This window comes from Mandrillus leucophaeus, unplaced genomic scaffold, assembly GCF_000951045.1.
Source record: "Mandrillus leucophaeus isolate KB7577 unplaced genomic scaffold, Mleu.le_1.0 Scaffold163, whole genome shotgun sequence".
Lineage (NCBI taxonomy): Eukaryota > Metazoa > Chordata > Mammalia > Primates > Cercopithecidae > Mandrillus > Mandrillus leucophaeus.
Genome location: NW_012101621.1, coordinates 2,416,895 through 2,439,396, shown reverse-complemented (window position 1 = coordinate 2,439,396; position 22,502 = coordinate 2,416,895). Strand labels below are relative to the sequence as shown.

At 42.7% G+C, this 22,502-nt stretch overlaps 1 protein-coding gene and 1 pseudogene across 2 annotated transcripts in view; one reads left to right on the top strand and one right to left on the bottom strand.

Annotated features, from left to right (window-relative positions):
- Nucleotides 1-6,590: 6,590 nt before the first annotated feature.
- CHD8 (chromodomain helicase DNA binding protein 8) overlaps nt 6,591-22,502 on the top strand; it is a 49,126-nt gene continuing 33,214 nt past the window's right edge. Inside the window, exons 1-6 of one of the 2 annotated variants that reach the window (XM_011976252.1) lie at nt 6,591-6,695; nt 6,924-6,988; nt 12,009-13,066; nt 14,579-14,950; nt 15,661-16,046; nt 17,044-17,158. In XM_011976252.1, the coding sequence (XP_011831642.1) occupies nt 12,224-13,066; nt 14,579-14,950; nt 15,661-16,046; nt 17,044-17,158 (1,716 nt within the window). In that variant the 5' untranslated portion in view covers nt 6,591-6,695; nt 6,924-6,988; nt 12,009-12,223. The remainder of the gene's footprint in view (nt 6,696-6,923; nt 6,989-12,008; nt 13,067-14,578; nt 14,951-15,660; nt 16,047-17,043; nt 17,159-22,502) is intronic. The other variant, XM_011976253.1, reaches the window with a different exon arrangement.
- LOC105536759 lies at nt 21,240-21,589 on the bottom strand (annotated as a pseudogene).

Here is a 22,502-nt window from a genome sequence, read left to right as displayed (position 1 = left end):
CTTTATGTAGAGGAATGAGCTAGACTCAGAAAAGTTAATTTTCTTGATGGGACAGAAATTTGAACCCAGGTCCCTTGGACTTTAAAGCTCATTATTCCATGTACAAATGTAAGTAAAATATAAAGTAAAAGATAATTATCCTAAAAGAGGACTACACACAATGCTATGAAAACTCACATGGACAGATTACTTCTGGTTTGACAGTGGAAAGTAGGTATCAGAAAGGCTTTCAATTATTACATCCAGTGGACATTTTAAAGTTCTTATATTGTTGGACATTTTTGCTTTGTTTGATGTAATTGATCACTCTTCCCCTGCAAATCTCTACTCTCTGCCTCTGTGACACTGCACTGTCTTGTTTCTCTAGCTGTTTTTTCCCTACCTTCTTAAGAAGGCATTATTCTGATTCTTAATTTCTGATGTTCTCCTGGGTTCCTCCTCAGCTTTTCTCACCCCACTAAAAATCTCAGTTGGGTCTCCAGCTAAGTGTTTTCTTTCTTTTTCTTTTTATTTATTTATTTATTTATTTTTTTGAGACGGAGTCTCACACTGTCGCCCAGGCTGGAGTGCAGTGGCGCAATCTCGACTCACTGCAAGCTCCACCTCCCGGGTTCACGCCATTCTCCTGCCTCAGCCTCCTGAGTAACTGGGACTACAGGCGCCCGCCACCACGCCTGGCTAATTTTTTCTATTTTTAGTAGAGATGGCGTTTCACTGTGTTAGCCAGGATGGTCACAATCTCCTGACCTCGTGATCCGCCCACCTCAGCCTCCCAAAGTGCTGAGATTACAGGCGTGAGCCACCGCGCCCGGCCTAGTTAAGTGTTTTCTTTATCCTGCATAGTGTTTAGTTTTCTTAAAAAAATAGTTATTTACAGTCAAAACCTAAAAGATTTTACGTAAAACTCTACATTTCTGGCTTTTGGAAAATCTGAAGTTTTCTTTCAACCTTGGATATATGTGTCCATTTGGCAGGACTTAATTAGAGGTGAATTGCAGCTACATTCTTTGGAATGGATATGGGTTCTCCAGTTCTTCACAGACATTAACATTCTCGTCTCTCCCAACAATATTTGTGCAGTTGTTCTCTTTCTTTCTTCCTTTCTTTCCTTTCTCCCCTCTCCTCCCCTTGCCGCTCCTCTCCTCTCCTCCCTTCTCCTCCCCTCTCTCTTTTCTCCTTTCTGATAGGGTCTGTCACCCAGGCTAGAATGCAGTGTCATGAACTTGGCTCACTGCAGCCTTAAGCAATCCTCCCACCTTAGCCTCCCAAGTAGCTGAGACCACAGCATGTGCCACCATGCCTGGTTCATTTTTTTTTTTTAATTTTGTTTTGAGACAGGGTCAGACTCTGTTGCCCAGGCTAAAGTACAGTGGCACAGTCTTGACTCACTGCAACCTCAGCTTCCCGGGCTCAGGCAATCCTCCTGCCTCAGCCCTCAAAACAGCTGGGTCTATAGGCCTGTGTCACACGCCTGGCTAATTTTTGTATTTTTTGTAGAGACAGGGTTTCGCCATGTTTCCCAGGCTGGTCTTGAACCCTTGGGCTTAAGCAATCCGCCTGCCTCCACCTCCCAGTGCTGGGATTACAGGCATGAGCCACTGCACTCGCCCTAATTAAAAACAATTTTTTTTTTTTGTAGAAATAGTGTCCCTTTGTTACCCAGGCTGATCTCAAACTCCTGGGCTCAAGCAATTCTCCAGCCTTGGCCTCCCAGCCTTGCAGTTTTTCTTATCCTTGGTCTGCTCTTCACATTCACTGGGTAATCTCCACTTTTACAGCTACCATTTAGTTGCTAATAACTATCAAAATCTATCTCCAAGCCGGACTTTTAGACTCATACATCGACCTCCTACTGAATGTCACTACTTAACATACTATAGGCAGCTCATTTTCGATATGGCTAAACTATTCCTCTTTCCCTCTGAACTCCAGGTTCTACCTATTTTTTATCCCCTAAGTGTTTCTGGCTTTGTCGTTTCCCTCCCATTATGATTTTTAAAACTTGATCTTAGCAAAAGGGCAATAAAAAATTCCATCACTATCTTTTGAATCATATTGCCATAATTTAGGCCCTAATCATTGTGTTAGGATTCTTGGTTGCAAACAACAGGAATCATCTTTTGGCTAACTTTTTTTTTTTTTTTTCTTTGAGCCCCGAGTACGTTTAACCATTGAGGGCCAGGAAACTGACTTTCTTTTGGCTAACTTAAGCAGAAAGAAAATTTATTGGAAGGATATTGAATGGCTCAAAAAAGTAATGGGAATGTTAGAGAACTTGGTTTAAAGAATGGTATGAAATCAAAGGAGGGAAGACCAAAGAGAAGGTCAAGGTCACCACTGACCAGTCTATATAGGATGCTACAGTTGGACTCTAGTGTCTGCCATTGCCAAATATTTTCTAACTGGTTGGTCCTGGGTCTTTGCATTACTCCTGCAAAGTCAAGACTTCCCCAGCAGGAGTATCCACTTCAAGTAGCCTAGGTCATGTGCAGGCATACTTCTTCTTTGCTGGGAAGGGAAGGAGGTGATTGAGCCCTATCTCCCCAGGCTCCATATGGGAAGATAAGATCCAGCTTTCCATGGAAAATATAGGAAGGGGCCTTTTGGTTGCTGAGCAGAAAAAAAAAACCCAGCAAATATTCACTATACAACTCCTTTCTGGTCTCTTATAACAGCCTCCTAACTGCTTCTGTGTCCTGTTTCCTCTCACCCCCTAAAGCGAGAATTAGCTAAACAACATGTAATTCTGATTACGTTATTCCATGTTTCAGTGGCTCCTAATCCACCTGTAAGAAAATGTCTTAAGGCTGGACGCGGTGGCTCAAGCCTGTAATCCCAGCACTTTGGGTGGCCGAGACGGGCGGATCACAAGGTCAGGAGATCGAGACCATCCTGGCTAACACGGTGAAACCCCGTCACTACTAAAAAATACAAAAAACTAGCCGGGCGAGGTGGTGGGCGCCTTTAGTCCCAGCTACTCGGGAGGCTGAGGCAGGAGAATGGCATAAACCCGGGAGGCGGAGCTTGCAGTGAGCTGAGATCCAGCCACTGCAGTCCAGCCTGGGCGACAGAGCGAGACTCCGTCTCAAAAAAAAAAAAAAGAAAAAAAAAAAAGAAAATGCCTTAATATGTTATTCAAGGCTCTCCACGCTCTGGCCCTTACCTATCCCTTCAACTTCGTCTCCATCCAGTTCCTTCTTTGCGATTTACACTTTAGCAAGGCTGAACTACAGAACTAGAGTTTCCTGTACATGTCTCATGCTGTTTCTCATTGCTATGCTTTGTTTTGCCTTCCCTCTTACTGTCCCTGTTGCCTGAATATCCCTTTCTTACAGCCCACCTTTCCCTTCCACTTGGTAACCTTTCTTCATTGTTTAAGAAACTACTTTCTTGGCTGGACGCAGTGGCTCACGCCTGTAATCCCAACGCTTTGGAAGGCTGAGGCGGGTGGAACACCTGAAGTCAGGAGTTCGAGACCAGCCTGGCCAACATGGTGAAACCTCATCTCTACTAAAAATACAGAAATTAGCTGGGCATGGTGGTGGACACCTGTAATTCCAGCTACTCAGGAGGCTGAGGCAGGAGAATCGCTTGAACCCAGGAGGCAGAGGTTGCAGTGAGCCAAGATCGCACCACTGCACTCCAGCCTAGGCAACAGAGTGAGACTCCTTCCCAAGAAAAAAAACCCAACAACATAAAAAAGAAACTACTAAGCCCCTGCTGGTCTTATTGAATGTATCACCTTGTATTATAATTGTTTTTATTTGTCACTATTGTCATACTGCCTACTCTTTACCCTCTTCCCACATACATACACAAATGCACTCTTACTTACTGTGAGTTGAGGGTAGGGATTATGTCTTATTTGTTTTTGGATTCCTAATACTAGCAGATTACTTGGCATGTTATGTACTCAATACATATTGAAGTAATAAATTAAGAGGCATTTGATGTTGAACTTAGAGGACAGTAAGTAAGATTTTGGTAATGCAAAGAAAGAAAGATGTGTGTAATTTGAAGGCAGCAATATTAGGCTCAGATTAGAAAAAACACGACAATAGTAATTTGTCTTTTTTTGGCTAGCAAGTATATATAGACGAATAGTGGAAAATAAGACTGGAAAGATAAGATGTTGTCTTAAGTAATTGGGAGCCTTTGAAAATTTTCAAGCACGAGTCTGATTTGGCCATTCTGTGTTTTAGGATATTAATCTGGTTGCAGAATGGATTAGTAGGGTGAGTAGAGAGATTATTTATGAGGCTTTTCTCTTATACAAGCAACTACATAAGTAAGGGAGATGGCAGCAGAAATAGGAGTCAGATGTATGAATCCTAACTTGCCACTTAGTTTCATAGTCAAACATTCAACTCTCTAAGCCTCAGTTTTCTCATTATACACTAAGAAGGTTGACAGAGTCTTTGGCAGCTCCAAAATCTTTGTTATATATTGTAAGAGAATAAGTGACACTTGGCAAATGATTGGATGGTGGCTACAGGGGGAAGTTTTAGAGACTGTTGAGGTTTTGAGCCACAGTAAATGGGAAAACAGTATTGCTGTTTACAGGAGTGGTAATTAGGTGTTTTTAGCGACAGTGGTAATGCTAGGATCTTTAAAAATAGGAGATCTAAAGCAAGTTGATTTACCTAATTTGTGTCCTTAGAGTATAAGAAAATAGGATTTCAATGTTGAGGATACTTTCAGAGGAAACTAATGATCAGGAGATAAGCCGCCCCCCCCCCCCCTTTTTTTTTTTTTTCTTTTTTGAGACATTGTCTCACTCTGTTGCTCAGGCTGGAGTGCATTGGCATGATCTTGGCTCACTGCTGGATTCAAGCAATCCTCGTGCCTCACCCTCCCCAGTAGCTGGGACTACACGTGGGTGCCACCACTCCCAGCCAGTTTTTGTATTTTTAATAGAGATGGGGTTTCACTATGTTGGCCAAGCTGATCTCAAACTCCTGGCCTCGAGTGATCTGCCCACCTTGGCCTCCCAAAAGGCTGAGATTACAGGTGTGAGCCACTGCACCTGGCCTTTTTCTGCTCTTTTTTTTTTTTTTTTTTTTTTTTTTTTTGGAGACAGAGTCTTACTCTGTCACCAGGCTGGAGTGCAGTGGCATGATCTCGGCTCACTGCAACCTCTGCCTCCTGGGTTCAAGTGACTCTCCTGCCTCAGCTTCCCAAGCAGCTGGGACTACAGGCGAATGCCACCACGCCCAGTAATTTCTGTATTTTTAGTAGAGATGGAGTTTCACCATGTTGACCAGGATGGTCTAGATCTCTTGATCTCGTGGTCTGCCCACCTCGCTCTCCCAAAGTGCTGGGATTACAGGTGTGAGCCACTGCGCCCGGCATCTTTCTTAATTTTTTTTTTTTTTTTTTTTTAAAGAGACTAGGTCTTACTATAATGCCCAGGCTGGTCTCAAACTCCTGGGTACCAGCAATCTGCCCACCTCGGCCTCCCAAAGTGCTGGGATTGCAGGCATGAGCCACCACCGCACCTGACCAAACTGCTCTTTTTAATAAGAGTGTACTTACTGGGCGTGATGGCTCACGCCTGTAATCCCAGCATTTTGGGAGGCTGGGGTGGGTGGATCACTTGAGGTCAGGAGTTCGAGACCAGCCTAGCCAACATAATGAAACCCTGTCTCTACTAAAAATACAAAAATTAGCTGGTTGTGGTGGCAGGCGCCTGTAATCCCAGCTACTCGGGAGGCTGAGGCAAGAGAATCGCTTGAACATGGGAGGTGGAGGTTGCAGTGAGCCAAGATTGCACCACTACACTCCAGCCTGGGCAACAGAGTGAGACTCTGTCTCAAAAAAGAAAAAAAAAAAAGTTTGGTGGATTTAAGCTTGCACACCATCATTCTGGGGTTGACTAGTCTCACTGGGAACTAGAGTGATTTCAAGTGACATCGCAAAGTGGACACTGATTAAAAAGGTCAAATGGGCTGAGTTTCAAGAAATGGGAGAACAGGAAACCGAGTTTAGAGGGTAAGGAGTGTTTGTTTCGAGGGGGCTAAGGGTTGGGAATTGTTAGAGGGCCCCAGGAATTACTGTCTAAAAAGTCATATTGGTATCGAAGGGTCGGAGTGTCAAAAATGCGGCAGCCTTATGTGTTGTGGCAGAAAGAGTGCTTTAAAAGGCCCCATATTCCAACTGGGCTGACTCCCACGATGGAGGGAAGAAGATTTGGCCCCTTTCATTAGGTAGTGGGATACAGTGTAGTCACTACAGGAGAGGGGTTGACAGGGCTGCTGGAAGGCCGGGGATTCAGAGGGAGGCGGAGCTGGCCTAGCGCGGAACCCTCCCTCCCAAGTTTATACTCTTTAGGGTGAAGAATACAGTGTGGATGGTAGGGAATTTAATCCCCAGGACTGGTTTCGCGTACTATGAGACTGTTCTTCTGGCCAGCCCCTTTTTTTCAAGCAAGCTGCAGGCTTCGCCTCGGCCCTAGAAACCGGATAGGCCTCTCCGTGCGCTCTCAACCTAACCTGCGGGGGAGGGGGAAGGGAGCTCCTCGTAGTCCCGCCCTTTGCGCTGTTTTGCGTCTTCTCGCCTTTGGTGACTGGCAGTGCGCTCTAGCCAATGATGGCGCGGGGCGGGCAGGAGCATCAGGTTAGGTTGCACAGGAGGAGGGGGAACTGGTGCTGGAGAGACAGGGAGAGGGGCGAACCGGCCCCCCACAGCCGCTGCAGGTAAAGCCACCTCTCTCCTCCACTGGGATGAGGCACGGCTCCTTTTCTCCTTCAGGGCTTGTCGGGCTTCTCAGCCTGCAGCTTCCGCCCTAACATTGCTCCTACCCCGGGCATCCACACCCCCCACCCCCCGCATCTTCCCGTCTTGGCCATCCCCACCCTGGAGGGCACCCCCGCTAGCTCCTTACCTCAAGTGCATGTACCTAATTTCCATTTTGGGGTCTCCAGTTACCAGAAATCTTCCGCCTCTGCTCTATGGACCTTACTGGCACCAACCCCGGCAGTATGAGCAGGTAATGTACCCGGGTCCCCCCCACCCCCACCCCAGTCGCGTTTTCCTCTCCATCAACCCCTCACTTCCTCACCTCGCCCTTTCCCTTTTTTCATTTGAGTACAGAGTCTCTGTAGTTTCTTCTTTACCCCCTGAAAATACATGTCTTTAGCTTTCGTAGTTGTCTATTTTGCTTTTCCGATTTATTCACAAGGTCTTACTTTACCAGCCTTATTTTCCCCCAAATGACCATACCCTTGATTGAGGTGTGAGTGCTTTCTCTTTCAGTAATTGGAAAACAAAAACAGAGTAGCCACACATTTGGCAGTGAGAATGGTGAAGATAGAGAAAATGGCCTAGGATCTTGATCTACTTAGGAAATCTGAGTGGCTCCAGTTTGGTCCTATGTCTTTCCATCCTGATCCTTTGCTGACCCTAAATTGTGATTGCATTCACTTTGGGTGTTTATTTTTCATTTCTGTATAAGATTTGAGACCCTTAGTGTCTCACAAATGTCTTCATGGTACAGTTTTAAAATACTTCCCTTTTAAAATTATGTTGGTGATTTTCATTTTAGCCGTTTGGATTATTTTATTTTCAAGATATTTCTCATTTAAATTAAGCTGCTTCTACCCATCTTATGTTTCAGTAACATGTACTTATGTCTCTCTGCAACTGATCTTCTTGAAAGGATACAGTTTCCAACAACAAGATTTATACTTTGAAGTAAATAAAATAGTTTATTCTTTTCCGAACCTTTGAGCAGCTAGAGGTTAAGTGGTCATGAGTGGTACTTTCTAAAAGTGCACATTACAGAAAGAGGTCAGCATTGCTCAATACTGCATTCGTTCATTGTCTTCTAAGAGGTTGTCACTACAGAGAAATCTATAAGTGGGCAATAGATATCTGTAGCTCATTTTACATAATTTTATCTATTAGATGACTGAACTAATCTCTTCTAGTGTTTCTCATCCCTCATAAACAGTAAGTTATGATAAACTCCTTTTGAGAGGCTATAGGAAATCTTATCCCATCCCAAAGATATTGGTAACTCTGCCAAGCCAGGAATGTTTCTTTCTCTGCCCCCTACTCCTCACATGTGTCTTTTACAGATCTTCACTGGCCAAGAAGGCTTTGTCCAGTGTTAATAAATATAAATAGCCTAAACAATGAGATGTAGTTTTTTCACTTGATAAATATAAAATTATAATGCTGAATGCACCTTTAAGGACTGCACATTTATCTCCACCCTCAGTTTCCAGAAGCCCTTCTTAAGGACCTTAGTCTCCATCCCCTGGTTGAGAATCACTGCTTTGTTGAAAGGTATGGACAGATCGAGATGGAAAAATATAGGGTAGAATTAAAACAAAGTACTTTCTTATAGGACAGGCAGTTTATTATAGAAATGGGCAAGGTTGAGGAATAATGTAAAATAAGAATGAGAGACTTGGGACTCTAGATTTCAAAAAAAAATCAAGAACTGTATTAAAGGTGGTAAAGCTGCAGAAGAACATCAGTTTACCTGTCTCAAGGGGAAGCAGTAGTTTCACCTTCAAGAAGGAGATAAAATGAAGGGCTATGCTGGCATATATAATAAAGTATTTTTCTACAGGTTATTGGTTTGTTATTTGGCGATTCCAGATAGATGGCCTTGGATTTTAACCTTAACTGACTAGTTTGTTACTTTTCCCTTCCACTGCCATTCCTCACCCCCAACATGCCCTCCAAGATTTCTGTCATAATTCTGGTCATTAGTTTGTAATTATGGAAAGTGACTAAGTACGACCACTAAATTTTGTCTTTTCTTTTGAGCACATACATGTGTTTCTCTTTTGGGGGAATGGTGCGCCAAGACTGGCTTTTCATTCTTAATGTGATAAAAGTTGGTATGACTTATTTATCTAGGCAGTTACTTTGCCTTGAAACCCACTTAACATCTGTTCATTTTTGCTACTAGGGTTTGAATCAAGGAAAGAGAATTCATGAGATGGATGAGAGGATTCATGAGATGGATGAGCTTGGTAGAATAAATAAGCCATTTGTGGATATAGCCAGAGTAACCCACAAATAGTAGTAGAAGGAGGGTTAAAAAAAGTTAGATGTATGTTGGGAGAAGGTTTAATCTTGTAAGACTCAAGGACAGTTTAAAGATGGGAGCTAGAAAAGAAGTAGGAGACTAGGATAAAAATATGAAATGAATTGGGTCAGTATAGGTGAGATGATGGGACTGAGAAGTAATGATACTTGGTGGCAAGGTTTTTAAATTATTAGGCATAGACCGAAGTAGGAGAAACAGAAATTTGGTTCGAAAATTGGGAAGGGAGAGATAAATGATAATGCATTGATCTTTAAAAAGCTTATACTAAGTAATATGGGAGTAAGGAGATTCATCAGAAACCATTAGCCTTGTTTCTCCTATTTAAAAAAAAAAATCTAGGCCTAAAATTGGATCATTATGGGGGAAAGGAAGAGCATTAGAATTAACAAATAGCAAGGAATCATGGAAGTAACAAAATACTCCATGGAAGAAGGAGCAGGCTATAAACAATTTGCAACATAAACTTCTATTTAGTAGAAACTTTTGGTGTGGTGGCTCAGGCCTATAATCCCAGCACTTTGGGATGCTGAGGTGGATGGATCACCTGAGGTCGGGAGTTTGAGACCAGCCTGACCAACATGGAGAAAATCTGTCTCTACTAAAAATACAAAATTAGCCGAGCGTGGTGACGCAGGCCTGTAATCCCACCTATTTGGGAGACTGAGGCAGGAGAATCGCTTGAACCCAGGAGGTGGAGGTTGCGGTGAACTGAGATCGCACCATTGCACTCCATCCTGGGCAACAGGAGCGAAACTCTGTCTTGAAAAAAAAAAGAAAAGAAACTTTCACTGTTGTTTTTATATTACTCTTAGCTGTAGATACTTTAACTTCTGATGGTGAATAGAGAATGAAAGATAATTGGTGCCAAAGTAGGTATACTGGAAAAAAGTTGATGATAATGAGGAGGAAATTTATTAATATCAAGTTATTGAATAGGTTTTCGTTAAATCAGGAAACATTCATAACTTTTCTGATTGCCATTTTGAGTAATTTGGAGGCAAATATTAGATATGAGAGGCTGGAATGAGCTGATGGAATAGCCTAGCCAGGAATGGGAGATGGTATGGATCTTGTATTGAGATATGAAAAGTATACGATTACTAAAGCAAGGAAGATCTTGTTTAACATTGTTGGAGCTACCATGTATACTTTGTAATTTTGACTCATGTGTTTATTCTCTTTGTCTGTGTTGGAGTATCTGATCTATTAACCCATATTATATTGTTTTATAATGATAAGTGAGATGGGTTGGAAAGGAATAAAACATAGCATGGGGGGTTTTATGGAAAAGTCTCCTTCAGTCAGGACTGTGTCCCTGAAATTTCTTATCTGGTGTCTTCCAAAAGTTAGGAGAAATGGTCTTACCAAGCAAGACTTTCCTGTATTGTCAAATATTGTCATCATATACAAAGAACAGATATTTCTTTTCCATATATTTGGGTTATATGGTGACATACTTCCCTGTCTTTGATATCTTTTCCTTTTTCCACTAGTTTCATGAACTTAAAACCCTAGGCATGGATTTTGTAAACCTACTTTCAGCCATTCATAAGACACGTTTTCAAGATAGGAAGCTTTTTACCATCTCATGTTAGAATCAAAGAATACCATTTAGTTTCTGTGAGGATCAAATGGTTTACTCCAGATAATGCAAGCAAGTATAATTCATTAACTGTTTTTTGATTAGCTACTATATGTGCTATGTCCTGCTGGTTCTTTAGGGATCCACAGACAAGTAAGACATAGTCCCCATCATCCAAGAACTTTCTCCTAGAGAAAGAGGAGCTGGGCCATGGTACAGGGTTGTGGAGAGTGTACATTGCATACATTCATAACCAACTTTTATATATTTAGTATGGCAATTTTCCAAGCATCTTGAGAAGTAGGCAACTTTTTACAATTTGCACAAAGTAACCGTTTGGGCCTTCAGAGGATATAGACAGACTTAGGTCATTATAATAAAATATTAAATGTAAGTGCTTTAAATAAGGTATAAACAATGGTGTGGGTATTCAAGTCATCACAAGTTGCTCAGTTGTTAAAGGGTCAGAGGTTCAGGGCTCACTTAATGGATTCGAAGACCTTTAAGGGTTGGTAGGATTTTAGCTGCGAGAGATTATTGGCGTTGGGATGGAGGGGACGTGTTCCAGGCAGAAAGTACAGCATCATAAGCAAAGTCACACAGGTAGGAATCGCATTAAGGGAATTGTGTAGTCTAGTTGGACTGGAATGTAAGATACATATAAGAGATGGTAAGAGAGGAAGTTGGGAATGTAAATTGGAAACAAAATGTGGAATCCTTTGCAATTGACATTTTTTATCTTAAATATGAGAAAGGTTTCTTGAGAGGGAACTTGAGAACAAAAACCCTATTATAGATTAATATGTTAACTATAATGAAGGTTGCAAAACTTCCTGGGTAAAATTGTATAATCAGCTTGGTGAGATTGTACTATGAGCCTTGGTTAAAGATGGTTATTTTTGCCAATAGTAAGTAAAAATATATAAAACACAAGAAATATTTATAAAATAGAATATATCCAGAAACCTTTATCTGTAGAGTCACTGTAATTCTTGTGTCATATTTTTGAGTTCTACTAACTTAAAAACTGAAAATAGAAGGTAAATGAATTTAAATTTTATCTTTACCAAAGAATAATAATCGTTAAACAGAGAGAGACAGCCATATGCTCTTGACAGACAGAATCTTTAAAGTTTGTAGGTGTAAGTGCCCAAGAGGGGGTTGTTGTTATTTTTCTCTTTTAGTTTTAGTTTTGAAGCGGAAATATGAGTGTTCTTTCTGCTGTATGTCCATCCTCAGATTTCCTCACATTTCCCTCTTATATTCATGCTATTTGATATTAAGAAAGTACCTTAGAAGGAAAAATTTTCTGAGATCACCAACTTTGCTTATTTTTCATTTGTATTTGTATTCCTACAACAGGAGTTCCACCATCTTCCTCTGAAGACCTAGCCATCTTGCTCCATGAAGGTCAGGACAATCTGACATGCACTTGTTTCTTGCCTCTATACTTGAAGAGTAGTCCTCTTACATTGTGTACATTTTTTTCTTAATAGGGGAGGGGAGGGGAGAGCCAGTACCCCCCCTCCCCTTCCCTCCCTAGACCTTGGAGAAATACCCTCCATTACTTTCCCAAGATGGCAGACCCCATCATGGATCTGTTTGATGACCCAAATTTATTTGGCCTGGACTCTCTGACTGATGACAGCTTTAACCAGGTCACACAAGACCCCATTGAGGAAGCCCTTGGACTGCCAAGCTCTCTGGACTCCTTGGATCAGATGAACCAGGATGGTGGAGGTGGTGATGTGGGGAATTCATCAGCAAGTGAACTGGTCCCTCCACCAGAGGAAACAGCTCCCACAGAACTTCCCAAAGAATCCACAGCTCCAGCTCCAGAATCCATAACCTTGCATGATTATACCACTCAGCCTGCCAGCCAGGAGCAGCCAGCCCAACCTGTCTTACAGACATCGACGCCAACATCAGGACTTTTGCAGGTCTCCAAGAGCCAGGAGATCCTGAGCCAAGGGAATCCTTTCATGGGTGTCTCTGCCACAGCTGTCTCCTCCAGTAGTGTTGGAGGGCAGCCACCTCAGTCAGCCCCTAAGATTGTTATCCTTAAGGCCCCACCGAGCTCCTCAGTCACTGGTGCCCATGTGGCACAAATTCAGGCCCAAGGTATCACCAGCACAGCTCAGCCCCTGGTGGCAGGCACAGCCAATGGTGGAAAAGTCACTTTTACCAAAGTGCTAACCGGCACGCCCCTTCGACCAGGTGTTTCCATTGTCTCTGGTAATACAGTGTTGGCCGCCAAGGTCCCTGGGAACCAGGCTGCTGTTCAGCGCATTGTCCAGCCCAGCCGACCAGTAAAGCAGCTGGTCCTCCAGCCAGTTAAGGGTCCAGCTCCTGCTGGAAACCCTGGGGCCACAGGGCCCCCACTGAAGCCTGCAGTTACACTGACCTCTACACCTACCCAGGTGACTTGAGTGAAAGGGGGAGGTGAATTTTGGTTTCATAGAGGGCCCAGCAACTCTTTGAGAGAGAGCGAGCGCATGAGAGCTTTCTCTGGGAAAGCCTATTTAAATTCCATCTTTGCTTTTTATTAGTTAGTGTGACAGCCACATACTTAGTACTTGCTAGGTGGAAGCAGTTAATGTTAACAAGTACTTGCTAGGTGGAAGCAGTTAATGTTAACATATTTTTTGAGCTCTTACTACATGTTTACATTGTACCTAGCTGGTGCTAAATAAGACAAACACAGTCCCTGTCCTTACAGAGCTCACCGTCTGCCAGGAAAGACAGATATTAAGCAACAGTTCACAATAATTGTGTGATAAAGTTTTATGAGAAATATGGGATGCTATGGGAACAAAGAAACATCTTTGAAGAATTATCTTTATATTTGCAAGACTTGTAAGAGCTATTTATATCTTTCTTGTATTATTACAATCTTGTAAGATTGTCCCCCTCCTACTTTGCTCAGTGAAAGTGTTAGTTTCTAGTGTAAGAAGGTAGAGGCTCTAGCATCTGAATAAAGGGCCAAAAGAGTTGGTGGGGGTGGGGGTGCAGCATTGAGATAAGTAGGACTAGCCAGGCACAATATCTCTCACCTGTGATCCCAGCTACTCAGGAGGCTGAGGCAGGAGGATTGCTTGAGGCCAGGAGTTCAAGACCAGCCTGGGCCACAGAGTGAGACCCCCGTCTTTAAAAAAAAAAGTAGGTCTAGTGGTCCCCGAAGCTACAAGGAGGCAGATTTCAATTCAATATAAGGAATTTTGTATTAATAGGTTTCCATAAATGAACTGCTGCATTAGAAGATAGCGTTTCATCAGGAGTTTTAAAAACATAGCTTGATACCTACTGAGCAGAAGCATTATAGAAAAGATTCTGTCAGGACAGCTGATAGTCCCAGCGCTTTGGGAGGCTGAGGCTGGAGGATCGCTTGAGGCCAGGAGTTCGAGACCAGCCTGGAAAACATAGACCTCATCTCTACAAAAAAAATAAATAAAAATTAGCTGGGCATGGTGGCATGCACCTATAGTACCAGCTACTCAGGTGCCTGAAGTGGGAGGATCACTCGAGCCTAGGATTTCTGGGCTGTTGGTGTGCTATGCTAATCAGGCGTCTGCACTAAGTTTGACATCAATATGGTGACCTCCCAGGAGCAAGGGAAACAAGGTTGCCTAAGGAGGGATGAATTGGCCCAGGTTGGAAACGAACAGGGCAGCACTCCCTTGCTGATCAGCAGTAGGGTTGTGCCTGTGAATAGCCAGTGCACTCTAGCTTGGGCAATACAGCGAGACCCTGTCTCTGAAAATAACAAAAAAGATTCTATCAAGACAGATAGGATGATAAACAAAGTGAATTGTACTGTGTCTTCTGACCCACAGTTTTTATGATTCTAGGATGAAGAAAACTGGTGTAAATATTTCAGAGTATACAATTCTTTAATGTTGTACTCCTCTTGCAATTTCTTTTCTTCACTTTAGGGTGAATCGAAACGCATCACCCTGGTCCTCCAGCAACCACAGTCTGGAGGTCCCCAAGGACATCGGCATGTTGTGCTAGGGAGTCTACCAGGCAAGATAGTGTTACAGGGCAACCAGCTGGCAGCCCTGACTCAAGCCAAGAATGCCCAAGGGCAGCCTGCCAAGGTAGTAACTATCCAGCTGCAGGTGCAGCAGCCACAGCAAAAAATCCAGATTGTACCACAACCACCATCATCGCAGCCACAGCCCCAGCAGCCACCCTCAACCCAGCCAGTGACTCTGTCCTCTGTACAGCAGGCTCAGATAATGGGACCAGGACAAAGCCCAGGACAAAGACTTTCAGTACCAGTCAAGGTGGTACTGCAGCCGCAGGTGAGAGACTTACATAGTAAGGAAAAGAAAGAAAACAAAACTACTTAGTCCATTGCTGTTGCCCTCGGTAACCACTCTAGTTTTGTATCTCTGAACTGAGATGCAGACTTAATTCTTTCATCCCTGGAAACCTTATTTTAATTATATTATTAAAAGGTTAGAGAGGGATTATTGGGTTTGGGATATGAGGTTATTTAGTATGTATTTTTGAATTGTTCCATTTACAGTCTTTTCCTAATATTATTGTGAAATGAAAATGATTTGTGATATCCTTTAAATGATATTTCAGAAAGGATATAAAGAAATAAGTGATCAGTCCTCCTCCTACACCCGCCACCCCTGCCCCCCTCCGCCCCCCAGGCAGATAAAAGGTAGGCCAAGTGTAGAATTTGAATTTTTTTACTGTTAGGCCAGAGCCCAATATTGGGTATATTAGTTGTAATTTTTCTGAAGTAATGGAGATGTGTATTGATGGAAGCATAACAAAAAGATACTGAAGTTTATTTTGGCAGAATTCTTGCTTTTTCTCACCCCTCTCCCACCAAAAGAATACATTTTAAAAAATAGGTGTAGGTTCAATAAGATTTAGTCTGAGCTTGGTTCTTGAGGGATTAAAGAACTAGTTTCTAGCCCCCCTGCTTCACAGCTGGATTTTATTTAGGCCATTTAACTACAAGCAAGTTGAAATTGTAGTGTCTTTATTTCTATAGGCTGGCTCTTCCCAAGGGGCCTCTTCTGGGCTCTCTGTAGTTAAAGTTCTAAGTGCCAGTGAAGTGGCAGCTTTGTCATCACCAGCAAGCTCTGCTCCTCATTCGGGGGGAAAGACAGGAATGGAGGAAAACCGCAGATTGGAACACCAGAAGAAGCAAGAGAAAGCAAATCGGATTGTAGCAGAAGCCATTGCGAGGGCTCGTGCCCGCGGTGAGCAGAACATACCTCGAGTCTTAAATGAGGATGAGTTGCCCAGCGTTCGGCCAGAGGAGGAAGGTGAGAAGAAACGCAGGAAGAAGAGTGCTGGGGAGAGGCTGAAAGAGGAAAAGCCAAAGAAGAACAAAACATCTGGTACCTCCAAAACAAAGGGCAAGAGTAAGCTAAAGTGAGTACTCTTTGCCGTTTTGATGGGACATTTGAGGGCAGAGCACTCATTTATAAAATGGGTTGAGGAACTTATATGTATTTACTAGCTACATAGTTCAAGGTGATCTATTATAGAAAATAATAAGGCCTGCCTTTTTTCTGTCCTAATGCTTACAGGATTTGTTAAATGGAAAGTTGAAATTAGCATATTTTAAGAGGAAAACACGAAGGCACAGGAAAGATAGTCACTGTGTTGGGAGTTACCTTTAAAAGCTGTGACTCTGCATTCATGTATTTGTCCTGATTTTGTATTACTGTACTGTGAAAGAGATTTCTCACTACCTCCTACCACCCACATCAGTAAAAAGAGAACTACTGGAGACATAGCTGTCCTGTTCTTGCATCTCATCTGTAAATTGGAGATTTTAGCATCTACCATTAACTTTAAGCAGTGTTGACAGAAAAGTGATGGCTTGCCACATAATCTTGTCATAATTGAGTGTCCTCTCTTTCCCTTCCATGTCTTGTATCTTCTCCTCTCTTACTAGCTTTTACTCTCTGGGATTCTTCAGGCTTTGGGGTGCAAATATAATAATGCTTTATATTTGTACCGGATTTTTCAGCTTTTAAAAGACAGTTTTATATTTCTTATTTGAGCCTCAGTAACTGTCAGGACAAGTATTATCTCTCTAATATTTACACATAATGAAACTAATGTTCTTGTAGTGACAGAAGTGGAACTGCATCTTAATCTGGTATTTATTCTTCTATCTTGTGCTACCTTCCTTCAGATATTTGTGAACACAGTCATAAGGATTTGTCAAATATGGTATAACGGTCAGTCAGTGGTTTACAAACCCTAATATCTTCTTTTTTTCAAACACCCTATTTAGTAGCTGTGTGTCCTATTGACTGTCTGGAAGTTTTGTATGTGATTGTTTAGATTAATTATGTTTCTTTTACTGCTAAATTTTCTTTGCCTTCGCTGAAAATGAATTTGGTTTTTTCCTTTTTAGCACCATCACTCCTGTAGTGGGTAAGAAGAGAAAACGTAATACCTCATCTGATAATTCAGATGTGGAAGTCATGCCTGCACAGTCACCTCGAGAAGATGAAGAAAGCAGCATTCAGGTAAAAGGATCCCAAAAGAATTTAGTAGAAAAAAAACCATGTTTAATTATGGCTAACCAAACCAAGGGGATATTGAGAGATTGTAAGTCTATACACATTTCTTCGGTTTTTCTAAACTGGACGTAGGCCTAGAAGGTCAATGGACCTGGTCAATGTCTTTTTTTCTGTTGTTGTTGTTTTTTTTTTTTTCTTCTTGAGACAGAGTCTTGTTCTGTCATCCAGGTCTGGAGTGCAATGGCACGATCTCAGCTTACTTCAACCTCTGCCTCCCGGTTTCAAACAATTCTCCTGCCGAAGCCTCCCGAGTAACTGGAATTATAGGCATGCACCACCATGCCCAGCTAATTTTTGTATTTTTTTAGTAGAAACCAGGTTTCACCATGTTAGCCAAGCTGGTCTTGAACTCGTGACCTCAAGTGATCTGCCTGCCTTGGCCTCTCACTGGTCAGTGTCTTTAAATTATTTTTTTAGGCAAAGAGCGTATTACTATAAAAATAGCAATACTTGCCTGGACGTAATGACTCACACCTGTAATCCCAGCACTTTGGGAGGCCGAAGCAGGTGGATCACCTGAGGTCAGGAGTTGGAGACCAGCCTGGTCAACCTGGTGAAACCCCATCTCTACTAAAAATACAAAAATTAGCCGGGTGTGGTGGTGGGTGCCTGTAATCCCAGCTACTTGGGAGGCTAACGCAGGAGAATCACTTGAAGCTGGGAGGTGGAGGTTGCAGTGAGCCGAGATCGTGCCATTGCACTCCAGCCTGGGCAACAGAGCGAGTCTCTGTCTCAAAGAAAAAAAGCAATACTCATTTTCTCAAATTCCAGTGTTTCAAATACTAAGCAAATCGTATGAAATCATGCTGCATAATTGCTCTTCTGGCTGGGTCAGAACTTGACTCTCTCTTCGAACTCTCCAAGAATCCCTTTGGCTTACCTTTTCTACACTTCAGGATTCTGACTCTGTGAACTAGGGTAGTTAAGGACAAAGTTTCTTCCTATGTTTTGAAGATGAGAGACGTTGGAAGAGACCAAAAGAAACCAGACCAGAAGTGTAGGCTTCCATCTCTGATTTGTTGCCTTATGGCAGGCATCTCTGATTTGTAGGCTTCCATCTCTGATTTGTTGCTTTATGGCAGATTCAAGCAGTTATCCTACCTCAGCCTCCTGAGTAGCTGGGATTACAGGTGTGCGCCACCATGCCCAGCTAATTTTTGTAATTTTTGGTAGAGACAGGGTTTCGCCATGTTGGTCAGGCTGGCGTTCAACTCCTGGCCTCAAGCGATCCACCCGCCTCAGCCTCCAAAGTGCTGGGATTACAGGCAGGAGCCACTGCACCTGGCTACATTTCTTTTTTTATTAAAATAAATTACCCAATCCCGGGTACTCTGTTATAGCAACACAAAATGGACGTGATTTGTTAAAACAACTTGTTTTTTAAGTAAAGGTTAAGTAAGGATTAGAGGATTATGCAAATAAAGTAATAAAGTATTTGTTAAAAACAATGAAGGAAATTTTTAATAATACAAAATACACAGAGATTACTAAAATTTAGAAAGTGGTCTGTTAGTTTGCTAGGACCACCATAACAAAATACCACAGACTAGGTGTCTTAAACTATGGACATTTCTTTTCTTTTTCTTTGTTTCTTTGTTTCTTTTTTTTTTTTTTTTTTTTTTGAGACAGGGTCTCGTTCTGTCACCCAGGCTAGAATGCAGTGGCGCAATCTCGGCTCACTGCAACCTCCACCCCAGGTTCAAGTGATTCTCCTGCCTCAGCCTCCCGAGTAGCTGGGATCATAGGTGTATGTCACCACGCCCAGCTAATTTTTGTGTTTTTAGTAGAGATGGAGTTTCACCGTGTTGGCCAGGCTGGTCTCAATCTCTTGACCTCAGGTGATTCACCTGCCTTGTCCTCCCAAAGTGCTGGGATTACAGGTGTGAGCCACTGCGCTCGGTATGGACATTTATTTCCTTATTGTTCTGGAGGCTAGAAATCCAAGATCAAATGGTCTGCAAGTTTGTTTTCTCCTGAGGGTTTTCTTGGCTTGCAGAAGGCCACCTTCTCATTGTGTCTTCACGTGGTCCTTCCTCTATTTGTACACATCGCTGGTGTGTTTTTGTGTATCCAGATTTCTTCCTTCTGTAAGGACGCTAGTCAGATTGGATTAGGGCTCAAGCTGGTGGCCTTATTTTAACTTAGTGAATGTTTGAAAGCCCTATATTTCCAATTTCCCTAATACATTCGCATTCTGAGGTCCTGGGGTTAGGGGCTTCAACATGTGTATTTGGTGGGGGGATACAACTCAGTCTATGACAAGTGAGAATGACAATATTGGCAGTGAAGTTAAGGAGCAGACACTTAGACACAGTTGATGGGAATGTTAATTGGGACAATCTTTTTGGCAAGTTGGTGTTTCAATATATGGAAAAATTTAGAATGTTAATTTCATTTCACTCAATGATTCTGCACCTAGGAAATTACCTTATGAATATGTTCTCAAAAGAATGCAGTGATATATGTATTGTAGAAATATTTGCAATAGCAAGAATGTCAAAAAAATTAGATGTCCATTGGTGGAGAAATAGTTAAGTAAAATTGGCAATATTCATGCAGTATCTCTTTTTAATGTTTAAAGTATGTATGTGTGTCTGTGTGTGTACATATACGTATATGCATCAATTTTTTTCTGGAAGGATATACAAGAAATGGATAAGAATATGTATCTTTGAAGAGAAGGGTTGAATGGTAAGTGGGTCATGGTTATTGTACTTTAAATTTTTATCCTTTGGCCCTGTGTGAAAGTTTTTTAACTTGACTATTTACTATTTTATTTTTCAGTTTAAAAATACATATATGAGGCCAGGTGCAGTGGCTTATGCCTGTAATCCCAGCACTTTGGGAGGCCAAGCAGGCAGATCACCTGAGGTTGGGAGTTTGAGTCCAGCCTGACCAACATGGAGAAACCCTGTCTCCACTAAAAATACAAAATTTGCTTGGCATGTTGGCAATGCCTGTAATCCCAGCTACTCTGGAGGCTGAGGGAGGAGAATCACTTGAACCCGGGAGGCAGAGGTTCCAGTGAGCTGAGATCATGCCATTGCGCTCCAGCCTGGGCAACAAGAACAAAACTCCATTTCAAAAAAAACAAAAAAAAAAGTGTGTGAGAAAAATTACAACAGTGCAATAAAGTAGACACTGTGAAAAGTTTCCTAGAACCCAGCCTCACAGTCTCCCAGTTCTCCTCAGAGGTAGCCTCTGTTACCAATTTCTTGTATATCCTTCTGGAAATATTTCTTACTTTCATGAACACTCTACTTCTACTTCCACTAAACATTAGTATTCCATACCTACTCTTCTCTACTGTGTGTTTTCCCTAATGATATGTCTTGGAGGTTGTTCTTTAGTGGAAAAGATAGATCTACCCATTCTCCTCCTCTACTTTCTTTTAGGAAAATTTTCAGACATACACAAAAGGAGATTTTTAATGAAGTCCCATGTTCCCATTCTCCCACTTTATTATTTATCAACATATGACTCACTCCCCACTGTCCTTACTTCCACTCTAGTCCTGCCCGCCTTTTGGATTATTTTATTTTTTCAGACAGGGCCCAACTTTTGGCCCTATGGCGAATGAAAGTGGCTTTTATTTCCTCTCTTGTGGGAGGAGGGGGAAGGGAGCTTTCCCAGAAACATCAACCTAAAGAAGGGATGGCTGCACCCCCAGAGCTCAGGGCTCAGGGCTAGAGGAGCCGATCATTGGATTATTTGGAAGGAAGGGCTCATTCTTGACCACTTCCTGGCACTCCTGGCACTCTGCTGCAGGGTGTGCTATCTGGGGTCACTCCCCTTGGGGCAGCAGCTCCCGCATCAGCAGAGGCACTAGGTCACTAGGAGATAATCTGCTAGTTTTCACAAAGAGGAGGGGGCAGGTGCCCTGAGAGAGGGAGAGAAAGCTGGGGTGGCTGACCCCATGTCCCACGCTTGCCCAGTGTGATAACTTTCATAAGGCCTGGGTGGTGTGATCCCTCCCAGGAAGGCCTGGTGGGGCCCATAGGCAATGCGCGATCTGATGGCTGGTCCTTTAAATGTCCATCTCAAATAGCGATTCTTCATGGCCCACCCACTTAACCCACTTATCTTCTGGGCTATTGCACAGGTGGCTCTGGCTGGCTTCTTTTGGGAGCTCATCACTGGCAGGGCTGGTGACCCCAGGAATGGTGGACAGATCTCTCGGGGGTATTTTGGTCATGGGTGAGTTCCGGCACTCCAGGAATTTCTAGTCGTAGATGATCCTGGTACCTCCCGGGGTGGTGCTGAAAAGTGTGCGGCTGGGGGGTTGTGCTGTAGCTGCATGCCTTTGCCCAGCACCACCCAGCGAGTGGCAGGGATGGCCCGGCTCTGGGTCTGGCTGCAGCTACCGTCCCCGGACATGATCTCCAGTGCACAGCACCCAGGATTTTTTTCTTTATTTTTATTTTTTGGAGACAGAGTCTCTCTCTCGCCCAGGCTGGAGTGCAGTGGCACGATATTGGCTCACTGCAACCGCTGCCTCCCGGGTTCAAGCAATTCTTCTGCTTTAGCCTCCGGAGTAGCTGAGACTACAGGCACATGCTTCCACGCCCAGGTAATTTTTTGTATTTTTAGTAGAGACAGGGTTTCACCATGTTGCTCAGGCTGGTCTCGAACTCCTGAGCTCAGGCAATCCGCCCGCCTCGGCCTCCCAAAGTGCTAGGATTACAGACATGAGCCACCACTCCCGGCCCACCCAGGATTATTTTAAAGCAAATCTAAGAACTTGTTTAAAGTGTTTACTAAATTTTTGTTTAAAAAAGGTCATTTTAAGAATACTATATGATGGATGTGATAAAAATCCGGTCATCCAGAAATATATAAAGTAAAAAGTAGAAAATATCTTCTAGAAATACCCTCTAGAAATAATTTAGTTTATATATCCTCCCAGACTTTTTTAAATGAAGTAGAATATACATATCATAAAATATGCACAAATTTTATTTGTATAGTTTTGACAAATTTATCCAAGTCACTTCACCAAGTGAAGAAAATGTTTTCATCATCACCGCAGTAAGTTCCCCTGTATTCCTTTGTAGTCAGTTCAGTTCCTCACTCCAGGGCATAGGCAACTAACTGCTGTTCTGCTCTCTCTTACCATAGATTAACTTAGTCTATTTTTTTTAACTTTATTTATTTATTTATTTTTTATATATTTATTTATTTTTTGAGACAGAGTCTCCCTCTGTTGCCCAGGCTGGACTGGAGTGCAGTGGCGCCATCTTGGCTCACTGCAAGCTCCACCTCCCGGGTTCACGCCATTCTCCTGCCTCAG